The sequence below is a fragment of the Kogia breviceps genome, chromosome 7 (assembly GCF_026419965.1).
Source record: "Kogia breviceps isolate mKogBre1 chromosome 7, mKogBre1 haplotype 1, whole genome shotgun sequence".
In the NCBI taxonomy this organism is placed as follows: Eukaryota; Metazoa; Chordata; class Mammalia; order Artiodactyla; family Physeteridae; genus Kogia; species Kogia breviceps.
The window spans coordinates 41,897,709-41,913,150 of record NC_081316.1 but is presented as its reverse complement, the minus strand read 5'-3'; the positions used below and the strand labels follow the sequence as shown (position 1 = coordinate 41,913,150).

Here is a 15,442-nt window from a genome sequence, read left to right as displayed (position 1 = left end):
CCTTTCAAAAACTGCAGAAGGACCACTTCTGAACTCATTCTATGAGGCCACCATCACCCTGATAACACAAAAAAAGATACCACGAAAAAAGAAAAGTACAGGCCAATATCACTGATGAACACAGACATAAAAATACTGACCAAAATATTAGCAAATCAAATCCAACAATACATTAAAAGGATCATACACTAAGATTAAGTGGGATTTATCCCAGGGATGCAAGGATTCTTCCATATCCACAAATCAATCAGTGTGACACACCACATTAACAAAGTGAAGAATAAAAGCCATATGGTCATCTCAATAGATGCAGGAAAAGCTTTTGACAAAATTCAACACCCATTTATGAAAAAACTCTCCAGAAAGTGGGCACAGAGGGAACCTACCTCAGCATAATAAAGGCCGTATATGACAAGCCCACAGCTAACACCATTCTCAATGATGAAAAGCTGAAAGCATTCCCTCTAAGATCAGGAACAAGGCAAGGATGTCCATTGTCACCACTTCTATTCAACATAGTTTTGGAAGTCCTAGCCATGGCAATCAGAGAAGAAATAGAAATAAAAAGAATCCAAATTGGAGAAGAAGTAAAGCAGTCACTGTTTGCAGATGACATGATACTACACATAGAAAATCTAGAGATGTTACCAGAAAACTACTAGAGCTCATCAATGATTTCAGTAAAGTTGCAGGATACAAAATTAATACACAGAAATCTGTTGCATCTTCCTACACACTAACAACGAAAGATCAGAATGACAGATTAAGGAAACAATCCCATCTACCGTCGCATCAAAAAGAATAAAATACCTAGGAATAAACCTACCTAAGGAGACAAAAGACCTGCACTCTGAAAACTATAAAATGCTGGTGAAAGAAATTCAAGATGACACAAACATATGGAATGTTCTTGGATTGGTAGAATCAATATTGTCAAAATTACTATACTACCCAAGGCGATCTACAGATTCAATGCAATCCCTATCAAATTACAATGGTATTTTCCACAGAACTAAAATGAAAATTTTTTTAATTTATATGGAGACACAAAAAACTCCAAATAGCTAAAACAATCTTGAGAAAGAAAAACAGAACTGGAGGAATCAGGCTCCCTGACTTCAGACTATACTACAAATCTACAGCCATCAAAATAGTATGGTCGGGCTTCCCTGGTGGCGCAGTGGTTGAGAATCCGCCTGCCGATGCAGGAGACACGGGTTCGTGCCCTGGTCCGGGAAGATCCCACATGCCGCGGAGCAACTAAGCCCGTCCGTGAGCCATGGCCGCTGAGCCTGTGCGTCCGGAGCCTGTGCTCCGCAATGGGAGAGGCCACAACAGTGAGAGGCCCGCATACCGCAAAAAGAAAAAAAAAGAAAAAAAAAAAAAAAAATAGTATGGTAGTGGCACAAAAACAGAAACATATTAGATCAATGGAACAGGATAGAAAGCCCAGAAATAAATCCATGCATGTATGGTCAATTAATCTACGACAAAGGAGACAAGAATATACAATGGAGAAAAGACAGTCTCTTCAATAAGTGGTGCTGGGAAATCTAGACAGTTACATGTAAAAGAATGAAATTAGAACACTCCCTGACACCATACACAAAAATAAACTCAAAATGGATCAAAGACCTAAATGTAAGGTCAGACACTATAAAAATATGAAACTCTTAGAGGAAAACATATGCAGAACACTCTTTGACATAAATTGCAGCAACATCTTTTTTGACCCACCTCCTAGAGTAATGAAAATAAAAACAAAAATAAACAAATGGGACCTAATTAGATTTAAAAGCAAAGGAAACCATAAACAAAATGAAAAGACAACCCACAGAATGACTTGAAAATATGTGCAAATGAAGCAACCGACAAGGGATTAATCTCCAAAATATACAGACAGCTCATCCTGCTCCAAGTCAAAAAAACATAAACAACCCAATCAAGAAATGGGTAGAAGATCTAAGTAGACATTTCTCCAAAGAAGACATACAGACGGCCAAAAAGCACATGAAAAGATGCTCAACATCAATAATTATTAGAGAAATGCAAATCAACACTACAATGAGGTATCACCTCACAACAATCAGAATGGCCATCATCAAAAAGTCTACAAACAATAAATGCTGGAGAGGATGTGGAGAAAAGGGGACCCTCCTATACTGTTGGTGGGAATGTAAATTGGTACAACCACTATGGAGAACAGTATGGAGGTTCCTTAAAAAACTAAAAACAGAACTACCATATGATCCAGCAATCCCACTCCTGGGCATATACGCAGAGAAAACCATAATCCGAAAAGATACATGCACCCCAATGTTCACTGCAGCACTATTTTACAAGCCAAGACATGGGAGCAACCTATATGTCCATTGACAGAGGAATGGATAAAGAAGATGTGGTACATATATACAATGGAATATTATTCAGCCATAAAAAAGAATGAGAGCTTCACTGGCGGCGCAGTGATTGAGAGTCCTCCTGCCGATGCAGGGGACACAGGTTCGTGCCCTGGTCCGGGAGGATCCCACATGCCGCTGAGCGGCTGGGCCCATGAGCCATGGCCACTGAGCCTGTGCGTCCAGAGCCTGTGCTCCGCAGCGGGAGAGGCCACAACAGTGAGAGGCCCGCTTACCACACACAAAAAAAAAAAAAAAAAAAAAAGAATGAAATCATGCCATTTGCAGCAACATGGATAGACCTAGAGATTATCATGCTATTGAAGTAATTCAGACAAAGACAAATATCATATGATATCACTCATACGTGGAATCTAATTTTTTTTAATGATACAAATGAACTTATTTATAAAACAGAAACAGACTTACAGGTATCAAAAACAAACTTATGGCTACCAAAGGGGAAACCTGGTGGGGAGACACAAATCAGGAGCTTGGGATGAACATATACACACTACTATATGTAAGATAGATAACCAACAAGGACCTACTGTATAGCACAGGGAACTCTACTCAGTATTCTGTGATAACCTATATGAGAAAAGAATCTTAAAAAGAATAAATGTATGTGTAACTGAATCACTCTGCTGTACATGTGAAACACAACATTGTAAATCAACTATACTCCAATAAAATTAAAATTTAAAAAAAATTTAAATGCCTTTTTTCTTAAAAGTACTTTGAAACTTTATAAGCAGTCACTGGTTAAGTACCTTTAAGTGTTTGAATGATACTGAAAAGTGATCACTTTATCATCATCTCCCATCTACCTGCCAGTTACCTGTTCAATGGCATCACTATGTATAGGAATGGGGAAAGAAAGAAATTAAAACAAGTGGTGACGAACAGTTAGAGAAGGAACAAGTTAGACCTTAAGTATATACAACTTTGTTACACTGAATTTTAATTAGCCAAAGGATAATGTGTATATATATATATATATATATATATATATATATATATATTACAAAACTCTGAAGTCCCAAATTTAGAGAATCATCAGTGTAAGAGGTGTGTCAATAGGGCATAATGTTCAACTCTGAAACACTGTAAAGCCCTAAACAAACAATATAGGGAGAAAATTCCTAGGACAGAAATTCATGACTGTTCATTCAGGAAATCCTGCTTGAATTTCCACATTCATAAGAGATTCTGAATTTGGGAGTGCAATTTCAAATGCTAAATGTGCTAAAGAGCAGGATTGGCAAACCAAGGCCCTCAGATCATATCCAGTCTGCCATCTGTTTTTGTACAGAATTATTTTTACAATTTTAAATGAATTTTTGAAAAGAATTCAAAAGATTAATATTTCATGACACAGAAAAATGACATGTGACTTCCCTGGCGGTCCAGTGGCTAAGACTTCATGCTCCCAATGCTGAGGGCCCGGGTTCAAACCCTGGTCAGGGAGCTAGATCCCGCAGGCTGCGACTAAAATATCACGTGTGCGATCGCTTGGGCCCGTGTGCCCCAACTGAAAGACCCTACGTGCCGCAACGAAGATCCCGCGTGCCGCAACTAAGACCCGGCGCAGCCAAATAAATAATTAAAAAAAAAAAAAAAAAGAAGAAGAAAGAAAATTATATGAAGTACAAACTTCAGTGTCCACAAATAAGGTTTCATTGGAACACAGCCACGTTCTTTCATTTATACATTGTTTATGGCTGCTTCGGCACTACAATGGTAGAGCTGAGTGGCTGGGACAAAAACCACATGGTCTGCAAAGCCCAAGGTGATATTTACGAACTGGCCCTTTACAGAAAAAGTTTGCCGGCCCCCCAGCTAGAGGAAAACACAATGGCCACACAGACAAGGACTATTCGTGTCACGAGACTGGCCATTCTCTGTGAGAAAAGATTTCAAGTCATAAATTGATGGCTACAAGGTACCTCTGATTATATGATGGAAATCAAATGAGAACGACCTCAACTTCCAGTCATAGAGTAGCATGAACCACATTTTACCCTCCTACCTTAGACAATCAGAAAACTAGAGTAAATAGGTGAAACAACTGTTTTCAAACATTATACACCAGGCAGCACAGGACTACAATCCCTGATGGAAGAAAAACAAATAAACTAAACCTTAAGACTGTCCTGGCTCTCTGCCTAGAGACACATTCCAGATTGCAGAGGGGATACGGGATTCCAAGCAGATCACAAATGTCTCCCTGAGCTGAAAAGACAGACACTGGAGATCAGGGAGTTTGAAGCAGCTGAAAGCTGTAGGACAAAGTTTTGGAGGGGAGAGAGCCAAACAGAGAAAGAGGTCCAAAAATATGCAGAGGGTCAACGAGGCTTTGCTAAATATTAACATACGCATGTATAGGGTGAAACTCCAGGAGGCTAGGGAAAGAATGACCCAGGAGCTGCGAATAGAATGGTTCCCCAGAGCTCATATGTGGCTGGGAATCGTTTGAGTTCCCATGAGCCAAACTGGAGTCCTCAGTGATTACACAGGGCATTCAGTAAAGACCCCAAAAAGGCCACACCTTAGTAGTGGAGCTAAACTATCCTGGGAAAAAAGCTACTTGAGTCTGCATGAAGCTTAAAAAACAAGGCTTGAAAGGATCAAACTGAACTACAAATGAATTAACTGGCTACCAGAACAAAGCCCAAGAATCTTTAGATGAAAGCAACAAAATCTAGGCACTGAACAACATAAAATACACAATGTCCAGCATCTAATATCAATAAAAACTTACTAGACGTGAAGGAGCAGGAAAATGAGACCATAACTAGAGAAAAATCAGTCAATAGAAATAGATCCAAAACTTACAGAGATGATCAGCGGACAAGGATGTTAAACAGCTATTGTAACCATGTTCAAATAGTCAAAGCAGCCTTTCTCAACTGGGGTTCTGCGAGAGAATTAAGCAGTACAAAAAGTTATTTGAGGGATTATTTTCTCAATTCTCCCAAGGATGGTACACAGCTAGAACCATTCCAGATGCACACAAGTTAATTCACTACATACAACAGATAAGGCATTAGACCCAATTCTCTGGGAACTCAATTGAGAGGGAAATACATGAACATAATGAGGAAAGAAACAGAAGATATATTTTTTAAAAAAACAGGACTTCTACAGGAGGAAAAAACAGCAGGTCTGAAATGAAAAATTCATTGGATGGGAATAACAGCATACTGAGTAACTGCAGAAGAAAACATTAGGGAACTTGAAGATGTAGGAATAAAAATTATCCAAAGTAAAGAACAGAGAGAAAAAAAGAAGTAAACTGAGATAACAAAATTTAACTTTTAGGCTGCTTTGTTATAAATCATCTACTCAGAATAAAATAAAAGGTTTCCCACTAAATATGAATGTTGTATAGACTATCTCTTATTATCTGAAGTTACCAACGATAAATAAAAAAAACTTCCCCAGCTGAAAGTACTAACAAGGATACAAGATAGTGCCATAGCACCAAAAGCCACTGGATAAATGTGGTATCTTCCTCGGCAGTAATTTTAATTAGCATTCAAATAAATTTGTGTGCTTTGCTTCAGCTGTTTTAGGCATCATCCTCAGAGAGAGTATATGTGTATGTATTCACCCTTCTCTCCCCTCTGCAGTGAGAAATCTCTGTCAGGAGCACTTCTTAGAAAAAGTTAAAGAAACAATGACTTAAGAAAATATTCAGGAAATCACTAAAAACACCAAGCCATTTCACTTCAAGTTCACCTACTAAATAACCAGTATTGATCTTAGATTCAAATCCTCAGGAAAAAGCACAGAGCTATGAAAATAAGTTTCCTCCAACACTCATTCCTTCAATAAACCACCAAAATAACAAGTCATCAAGCATCATCTTGTGATAACAGATCAATTTTAATTCTAGCACCTGAAGCTATACAAGGGTATGCTTTATAAACTTCATGGAACTGTTGTACACATTCAATAAAGTGACAACTGTGCAATACCACTTAGTATCTCAAAATCAGGAACATACTTTTGAATTGTTTAAACACAATCCACAGAATTAAAAACAAAATCAGAAGTCACCCACAGTTATACTAATTGTCAATTAAAAGTTTTACCACTTACTACTTGATATAGCAGTCAATATCTAGTAGGGGATATCGGAAGTGATTTCAGATTCTCATCCTGTTGTACTCTATTGGGAAGGTTTCTTGAGTAGCTATGTGACTGGCCAAAGGTGGGTACAACCAGGACCAGAACAGCATGTAAGGTTCTACCACAGTTTCTGTAGTTTTCACTTTTTTTCCTTTGTCAGCTAAAAGTGAACAGTGAGAATTAAATACTTATCTTTACATATACACAAGGTATGCTGTGAAAGCATATTTGCTTACAAACATATAAAAATACTTGTTAACTAGTTTGATAAGAAAATAATGTATAAAAGTATATAGCAAAACATTAATCATCTCTGACCCTGGAAAGATCAATTCCATATTTTATATTACAAACAAAAACAGTTTTAGTTTTTTTGAATCCCTTATCCAGAAATACTTGAAAAGGAAGACAGACAGAAATTATTTATTTTTACTCTCAACATGGCTGTGAAAGAGTTAAATTAAAAAACCAAGAACACTAAAATGCCTAAGTCCAGAATGAGTCCAAATATTTGGCCACACAGAATATTATCTTTAGGAATAATAGTAAAGGCTTTACACGCAGTTTTTAACCTATAAATACAGTAGGCATTTTGGTATTTTGGCCACTGGAAAACAAAAGGCTATATAGCATCAGTAAAGGTCTGAGATGTCTCACTTTTGTGGATTCAATTCAGTGTATTTAAGGTTAACTAAAGTTGACATCAAAATTTTTAGAGATAGGCAAAAATTCACATTTAAAAAAAACTCCCTATGTTTCTATTTAGATAACAGTAGGCAATATGATTCCAGAAGTTAAAAGTTATTTCACAACCTATGACTTCAGCTTGGCAAACAGCTTAGGTTCCAAAACTGATCCATCCCTATTAAAAGTAAGCCCTTAAAAAAAGAATGTGTCTGTGTATATAGATATCCATTTTAAAGGAATCAGATAATCTTTGAAGCAGCCTTAGTGTTTCCTTTAAATCTGTCTTGACTGACCATTGGATTAGCTTCATGGAAAGGATCAGCCAGCTTCTTGGTCTAAGGCTACCACGGTGATCATTTATCTAAGGCTAGAAAGGTACCAACGTGATGTAAACTGTAAGGAGAGAAGGAGAAGATGAGGGCTTTTCCTGGCAGTTGGTAGCTAAAATTCAAGGGATTCTTAGAAAATGACACAGTGGCAGCCTTTCTTGTCTTTTTCTTTCCGTGTTGGTTCTGGTGAAGGAGGACATTCCTGCTCTTGAAATTTCCTGTAAGATAGAAAAACCTATAGATAATTGACTTTTTGGTAATACATTATTATAAATGCAGGTTATTGTTGGATGAGTCTGGTTTATGTGCATATGCTTTTCAATGTTAAATTTCAACTAGGGAATCAAAGCAAATCTTTGGGGGCAGGGAGGTACAAATGCTTCAACATGAGCATAAGCAAAGCTGTCTGAGTTTCATTTATGGGTGAGTATTCAATTAGGTGAGATGCTGAATTCAACAACCTCTAAGTTCCCTTCCCAGTTTGAAATTCCATGACTCTAAGGTATGCTTAGGAATGAACATCCATCACTAGAGTACCTGCCCTTATGAAGCATGACATTCCTATCCTGGTTTTGCCACTTCATAACTACAAGTCTGTATTAAACAAGTTAGTTGACCTCTCTGAGGGGTGTTTTTTTAGGACGGACAATAAAACCCTACCTTTCACAGTTGCTATGAGGATTAAAGAAGATTTTGTTATGTTCAAATGTCTAACAGTCTCTGGCACAAAATACGTCTCATGTACCCCCTCCTCACTCCTGACTGACTGATGGATGTGGATCAATTCTGAGGATCAAAACCAAGGATTAAATATTTCAAAAAAGCAATAAAAATTATTTTTAAAAAGCACTGGCTTCCCTGGTGGTGCAGTGGTTGAGAGTCCACCTGCTGATGCAGGGGACACGGGTTCGTGCCCCGGTCCGGGAAGATCCCACATGCCGAGGAGCGGCTGGGCCCGTGAGCCATGGCCGCTGAGCCTGCGCATCCGGAGCCTGTGCTCCGCGACGGGAGAGACCACAACAGTGAGAGGCCCGCGTACTGCGGGGGGGAGGGAAAAAAAAAAAAAGCACTGGTGGGACTTCCTGGTGGCACAGTGGTTAAGAATCCACCTGCCAATGCAGGGGACACGGGTTCAAGCCCTGGTCTGGGAAGATCCCACATGCCACGGAGCAACTACGCCCGTGCGCCACAACTACCGAACCTGTGCTCTAGAGCCCACATGCTGCAACTACCGAGCCCACGCGCCACAACTTCTGAAGCCCACGCACTCTAGGGCCCATGTGCTGCAACTACTGAGGCCCGTGTGCCTAGAGCCCGTACTCTGCAGCAAGACAAGCCACTACAATGAGAAGCATGCCCACCACAAGGAAGAGTAGCCCCCGCTCGCTGCAACTAGAGAAAGCCCACGCGCAGCAACAAAGACCCAACATGGCCAAAAAAAAAAAAAAAAGCATTTGTTTCGGGGGCGGGGGGGCAGGTAAAATACACATAAAATTTACCATCTTAACCATTTTTAAGTGTACAGTTCAGTGCTTTACATATATTTACAATGTTGTGCACTACTATCCACCTCCCAAGTCTTTTCATCTTGCAAAACTGAAACTCTGTATTCATTAAAAAATAACCGAATTTGGATTTTTAACAAGCTACTAAAAAAAAAAAAAAAAAAAGGCAATCTTCTTTTCCACCCCACAAAGAGAATGCCCTAGTAACAGGCTAAGAAAAAGTACAAGTAGAAGCCCATAGCTCAAAATGTCAATTCACCTTCGACGTACAACTAACATAGACATACAACTAACAGGAACTAACTCCATATACCTGTCAAACTAACTAGCAGGGAAACCAGCAGATCTAAGAACAGAGGATGAAACAGAGGCCAAGCCACCAAGACCCAAAATAATCTCACAAAACCCCACCTGCTAAAGCAACTCACTCTTTCTCACACACACCAACTCCAGCCAACCTCACTCACCGCCCTCCAGCTTCCTGGAACCCAGTAATACTTTCTGAACCACACAGGTCTCCTAGGTCAGCAAACAGAAAACCTCTATGAAGTCCGGATATCATACTTCATACGCTGTGGGACTGCTGAATCCCTACTGCCTGGCTTCCTCGTGACCTGGGAGGAGTGGGTAAGAAGCAAAGCTAAGAGCACAGGCTCTGGAATCAGAGACCTGGATTTAAGTCCCAGCTCTACCATTTAATATGTTCAAATTACTTCACCTCTCTGTGGCTGTTTTCTCATCGGAGAGTAGGGGCATTATTGGGTTGTGGTGGGGATTAAATGTAGTAATACACGTGAAGCACTTAGCACAAGATTTGGCAGAGGCTACCTACCACTCAAGTGTTAGCTGCTGTCGTCACTATCTTCACACCACTGCCACCTTTGGAAGGTGCACCAATTCTTTTCAAAATCTCTATGTGTACTCTACTTCAATATAATAAAATTAGGCTTTTTATGTAGGAAGTAACCAGAATTATGTACATAATTAAAATTTTTAACATACCATGTCAAAAATGATTCCCAGAAAAGTATCAGTCCTACATACAATTTTCTCTTTCTTACGAAAAACATTTAATGGTAATTTTTTTCTTAATATTTTAAAAAAGCATAATGTGACTACCCATCAAATTCAATAAACTGAAACAAACTTCTGGGATGTGTTCTGCTTACCTTATAACCCGGACAAGTTCATGGAAAGCTTGATCTACATTCATCCTAATCTTTGCTGACGCCTCCATGTATGTTACCTTAAGTTGTCGTGCTAACTGCTGTCCTTCTTCCTGCGTTACCTGAAATTTCAAGAGGTGTGTTTGAGGTACAGTATTAACAATTAGATCTGCTCCATCTACTGCTTGGTCACACGCTGCACTGTTAATCCAGCCAGAGACCAAGCTGGTTTGCCTTAAGACGAACCAAAACACTTAACAGCTTGACTCACAGTGCTGAAGCCCACCTCTGCAGAAAAACTCAGAACATGACAGAAGCAAGATGTCTTCTAGTGATTACTCAAAAAGTATTAAATACAACAGTGATAAATTCTGGGTAGTACAAGGTGCTATGAGAGTGTATAACCCTGCTGAGCAGGTCAGGGAAAGCTTCCCTGAGGAAGTGATATTTAGGTAAAGTGTATGGAGTTGGGTCAGGGTGAAGAAGTATCCCTGACAAAGGAAAACAGCAGGCATGAGGGCACTCCAAGTTCCAGAAACTCAAAGAAGCCTAGAGTGGCTGGAATACAGTAAGCTAAGAGAGAAAACGGCAAGAGATGAGGCTGGAGAGCAGGGCAGGCCTCAAGAAGCAATGGGGTCTTCTTCCCATCTGCATTCCCCAGTACCTGGTACTTGGAAGACTCTCAATAAATATGTGGGAAAAAAATAATGAATAGGACCACAAGCCCTCACAATGCCTTCCTTACATGAAGAAATGAAGTAAGGTAGGCAGGGAAGGTGGCATTGCTGATGACATATAAATGGTAGGCCAGAATAAGAAAAGGCTAATTGAATATTAGCCCTATATAATAAATGCCATATATATATTTTAAATGTAGAGGGTTGGAATAGTGATAATTACCTACAACTATTAAACTATATTACATTTATATTTATATAGTGGGGCTGAAAATCTGTATTTCTGAAAAAACGACTTTCACTGCTGTCATTACCACAAAAGTAAACACTTATAGAAGGTTGGAAAATTACAGATGGGCAAAAAGGAAAAAAAAAGAAAATCTAGGAACTTATCATCCATACAGAACCACATTCTTCTCATCTTTTTTCAATGATATACATTTTTCTCTGCAAAACAGAATCATAATTTTTGTATCTTTATCTTAGAACCTGGAACTATGCTAAATTCACTTATCTAGGGTGGTTTGTTTTGTTTTTTTGTAAATGCCATAGGCTTTTCTATATAAGCAATCATGCCATTTGCTAATAAAGACAGTTTTGTTGCTTGCTTTCTGATGTGGATGTTTTTTTCATTCATTTTCTGGCCTTACCTCACTGCCTGGAAGCTCCAAGACAGCAGTGGTGAGGGGGTACGTTTGACTTGTTTCTGATCTTATGGAGAAAGCATTTGGTCTTTCACCATGAAGTAAGCTGTTGGTTGTAGGGTTTTATTACAGATGCCCTTTATCAGGTTAATAAAGTTCCTCACTATTCCATTTATAAAGAGTTTTTATCAGGAACCGATGCTGGATTTTGTCAAATTTTTTTCTTCTGCATCTGTTGAGATATGATTTTTCCTTTTTAGTCTGTTAATATGATAAATTATATTGATTCACTTTTGCCTGTTAAATCAACATGGCATTCCTGGAATTAACTCCACTTGAGTGATAATGCATTGTTCTTTTCATATACTGAATTCTATTTACTAAAATTTTAATTAAAAAATTTTACATCTATGTTTATGAGAAAAATTGAACTGTAGTTTTCTTATATCTTTGTCTGATTTGGTATCAGAGTAATACTGGCTTCATATAATGAGTTGGAAAGAATTCTCTCCTCTTCAATTTTCTGGAATAGCTTCAGCAAAATCAGTTTAGTAAAATTGGCCCAGTGAATCCATCTGGGCCTGGAGTTTAGAGGAAAGGTTTTTACAATAAATTGGATTTATCTTATACATATAGTACTACTCAGCTTATCTATTTTTTTCTTGAGTTTGTGCCTTTCAAGCAATAGGTCTATTTCATCTAACCTGAATTTATTGGCATAAAGCTGTTTATAGTATTTCCTTATTATCTTTTAAATATCTACTAAGATTTGAAATGATGGTTATCTCTCCCATTACTGAATTTTTTTTCTTACCTGATCATTCTGGCTAGATTTGTAACTTTGATGATCTTCTAAAAACCAGTTTTTGGTTTTTATTTACTTTTCTATGTTTTTTCTATTTTCAATTTCATTGGTTTCCATTCTTACCTTTATTATTTTATTATTTTATTCCATCTTTATTATTTTTCTTCTGATTACTACATGGTTTCAATTTGCTCTTTCTTTTTCTTATAGTTCTTAATGTAGAAGTTAGTCACTGAATTGAAACCTTTTTTCTTTCCTAATACAAACATTTAATGCTATAAATTTCTCTACAGGTACTTCTTTAATAGCATCCCACAAATTTTGATATGCTGTTTTAGTTATCATTCAGCTCATAATACTTTGTAATGTCCTCTTTTTTCTTTGTACCGAGGGTAAGTTAAAAGTATCTTAATTTCCTCATATTTGGAGATCTCCTAGATATCTTTGTTATTTCCAATTTAATTCCACTGTGGTCAAAGAACATACACCATCTGACTAGAATCCCTTTAATTGTATTGAGACTTGTTCTATGACCCATTCTCATTTCAAAAGATGTGTATTCTGCTGTTGTTCAGTGGAGTGTTTAGTAAACGTCAGTTAGGATAAGTTGCCCAACAGTGTTGTTCAAACCATCTATATCCTTACTGATTTTCTTTCTACTTGCTCAGTTATTGAGAGAGGTGCTGAAACTTCTGACTATAACTGTTCTTCCCATTTTTGCTTTAAGAATTTTGAAGCTGTTATTCATTACATGAATGTTTAGAATTGTTAAGTTCTCTTGAAGAATTAATCTCTTTAGCATTATGAAATGATCCTCTTTATTCCTAGCAATATTTGCTCCGAAACCTACTTAGTCTAATATTTATATTGCCACTTCAACTTTTTTTTCATTAGTATTTGCATGGTATACCTTATCCCATCCTTTGTACTTTTCACCTATTTGTGTCTTTATGTTGAAAGTAGATTTCTTTTTTTTTTTTGTGGTACGCGGGCCTCTCACTGTTGTGGACTCTCCCGTTGCGGAGCACAGGTTCAGCGGCCATGGCTCACGGGCCCAGCCGCTCCGCAGCATGTGGGATCTTCCCGGACCGGGGCACGAAACCGTGTCCCCTACATCGGCAGGTGGACTCTCAACCACTGCGCCACCAGGGAAGCCTGAAAGTAGATTTCTTGTAGGGTCTTGCTTTTTATCCAATCTGACAATGTCTGCCTTTTAATTGAGGTGTTCACCCTATTTAAGTTTAATGTGATTATTGATATAGTTGGATCATCTTGAAATTTGTTTCCTAACCATCCCATTTATTCTTTGTTCTACTTATCAAAAGTTGCCTTTTCGGTTAACTGTATTGTTTTTATGATTCCATTTGATCTTCTTTGTTGGCTAATAAACTATGTATCTATTATGTTATTTTTATAATTGCTTTAGAGTTTATAATATACATGTTTCACTCATCACTGTCTAATTCAAATGATATTATGTCAATCCATGTATAGTTTAAGAATCTTATAACAATAGTATGTTTCTCCCTACTGCTCTTTTTATTATTATTACCTATTACTTTAGAATACGTTGTTATTATTTTTGCTTTAAACATCCAATTATGTTTTCAGGAGATTTAAATAACAATAAAAGTAATTTATATTTACCCACATAAATGGGTAAAGGTGTTCCTCATTTCTTTGTATTGATCCAGATTTCCATTCGGTATGGTTTTCCTTCTTTTTTTTCATTTCTTTTAATGTAGGTGTGCTGGTAATAAATTCTTTCACTTTTTGTTTATCTGGGAGAAGTCTTTACTTCACCTTTGTTTTTACTTTTTTTTTTTTTTTTGCGGTACTCGGGCCTCTCACTGTTGTGGCCTCTCCCGTTGCGGAGCACAGGCTCCGGACGTGCAGGCCCAGTGGCCATGGCTCACGGGCCCAGCCGCTCCGCGGCACGTGGGATCTTCCCGGACTGGGACACGAACCCGTGTCCCCTGCATCAGCAGGCGGACTCCCAACCACTGCGCCACCAGGGAAGAACTCACCTTTGTTTTTGAATTAAATTTTCAGATGAGTATTTTCTCTCAGTACCTGGAAGATGCTATGCCACTATCTTCTTTGCATCCGTCTCCTGTGAGAAACAGTGTGACTGCTGTCGTCCTTATCTTTGATCCTCTGTATGCAATGTTTCTCCCCCTCTGGTTACTTTTCAGTTTTTTCTCTTTATCACTGCTTTTAAGCAATTTCATTATAATGTGCCTTGTAGTTTACTTCATATTTCTCGTGCTCAGGGTTTGTTGAGCTTTGTAAGTTTTCATCAAATTTAGAAATTTTTCAGCCATTACTTCTGCTGTTAATCCCATCCAGTGTATTTTTCATCTCAGACATTGTAGTTTTAATTTCCGGAAGTTTGATTTTGATCTTTTTACATCTTCCATGTCTCTACTTAACATATTCAATATTCAGTCTTTTCTCTAGCTTCTTGAACATATTGGTATATGGTTATAATAACCATTTTAATTTCTCTGCTCACCAAGTCTATCATCTGTGTCATTTCTGGATCTGTTTCTATTCACTGTCTTTTCTCCTTATTATGGGTCATATTTTCCTGCTTCTTTACATGCTTGGTAAGCTTTGAGTGGATGCATGGCTACTAGATTTTTACCTATTGAGTTCCGGATAATTTGTATTCCTATAAATATTCTTGAGCTTTCTTCTGGGATGCATTATTCGGAAAGTTTGATCTTTTCTATTGTACAGTACACCAGAACAGCATTTCATCTAAGGCTAATTTTGCCCCACTACTAGAACAAAACCCTTCTCAATGCACTATTCGATACCCCAGGAATTATCAGGTTTGACACTCTGGCTGATTAGAATATTCCTGGGCCCTGTTTTAGCTCAAGGTATTTATTGTTCCCTCTAATCCTTTCCGGTAGCTTGTTCTCCTAATTTAATATTATACTCTCAAAATTCAGCACCTTCAATGCAATATCATTAGGCCATTACATTAATGCACATACATCTAACAATTACTCCATAACAGTTTATACTCCATTGGTATTCCAAAAGAGTGGCAGGCAGGTTCTACATAATATTAGTATACCCAAG

General features: G+C 38.0%; 1 protein-coding gene across 1 annotated transcript in view; it reads right to left on the bottom strand.

Moving 5' to 3' along the window:
• Nucleotides 1-6,271: 6,271 nt before the first annotated feature.
• RRAS2 (RAS related 2) overlaps nucleotides 6,272-15,442 on the bottom strand; it is a 73,161-nt gene continuing 63,990 nt past the window's right edge. Inside the window, exons 5-6 of the mRNA XM_059070574.2 lie at nucleotides 10,227-10,345; nucleotides 6,272-7,770 (exon numbers count right to left, since the gene is read on the bottom strand). Coding sequence (XP_058926557.1) covers nucleotides 7,683-7,770; nucleotides 10,227-10,345 — 207 coding nt within the window. The 3' untranslated portion in view covers nucleotides 6,272-7,682. The remainder of the gene's footprint in view (nucleotides 7,771-10,226; nucleotides 10,346-15,442) is intronic.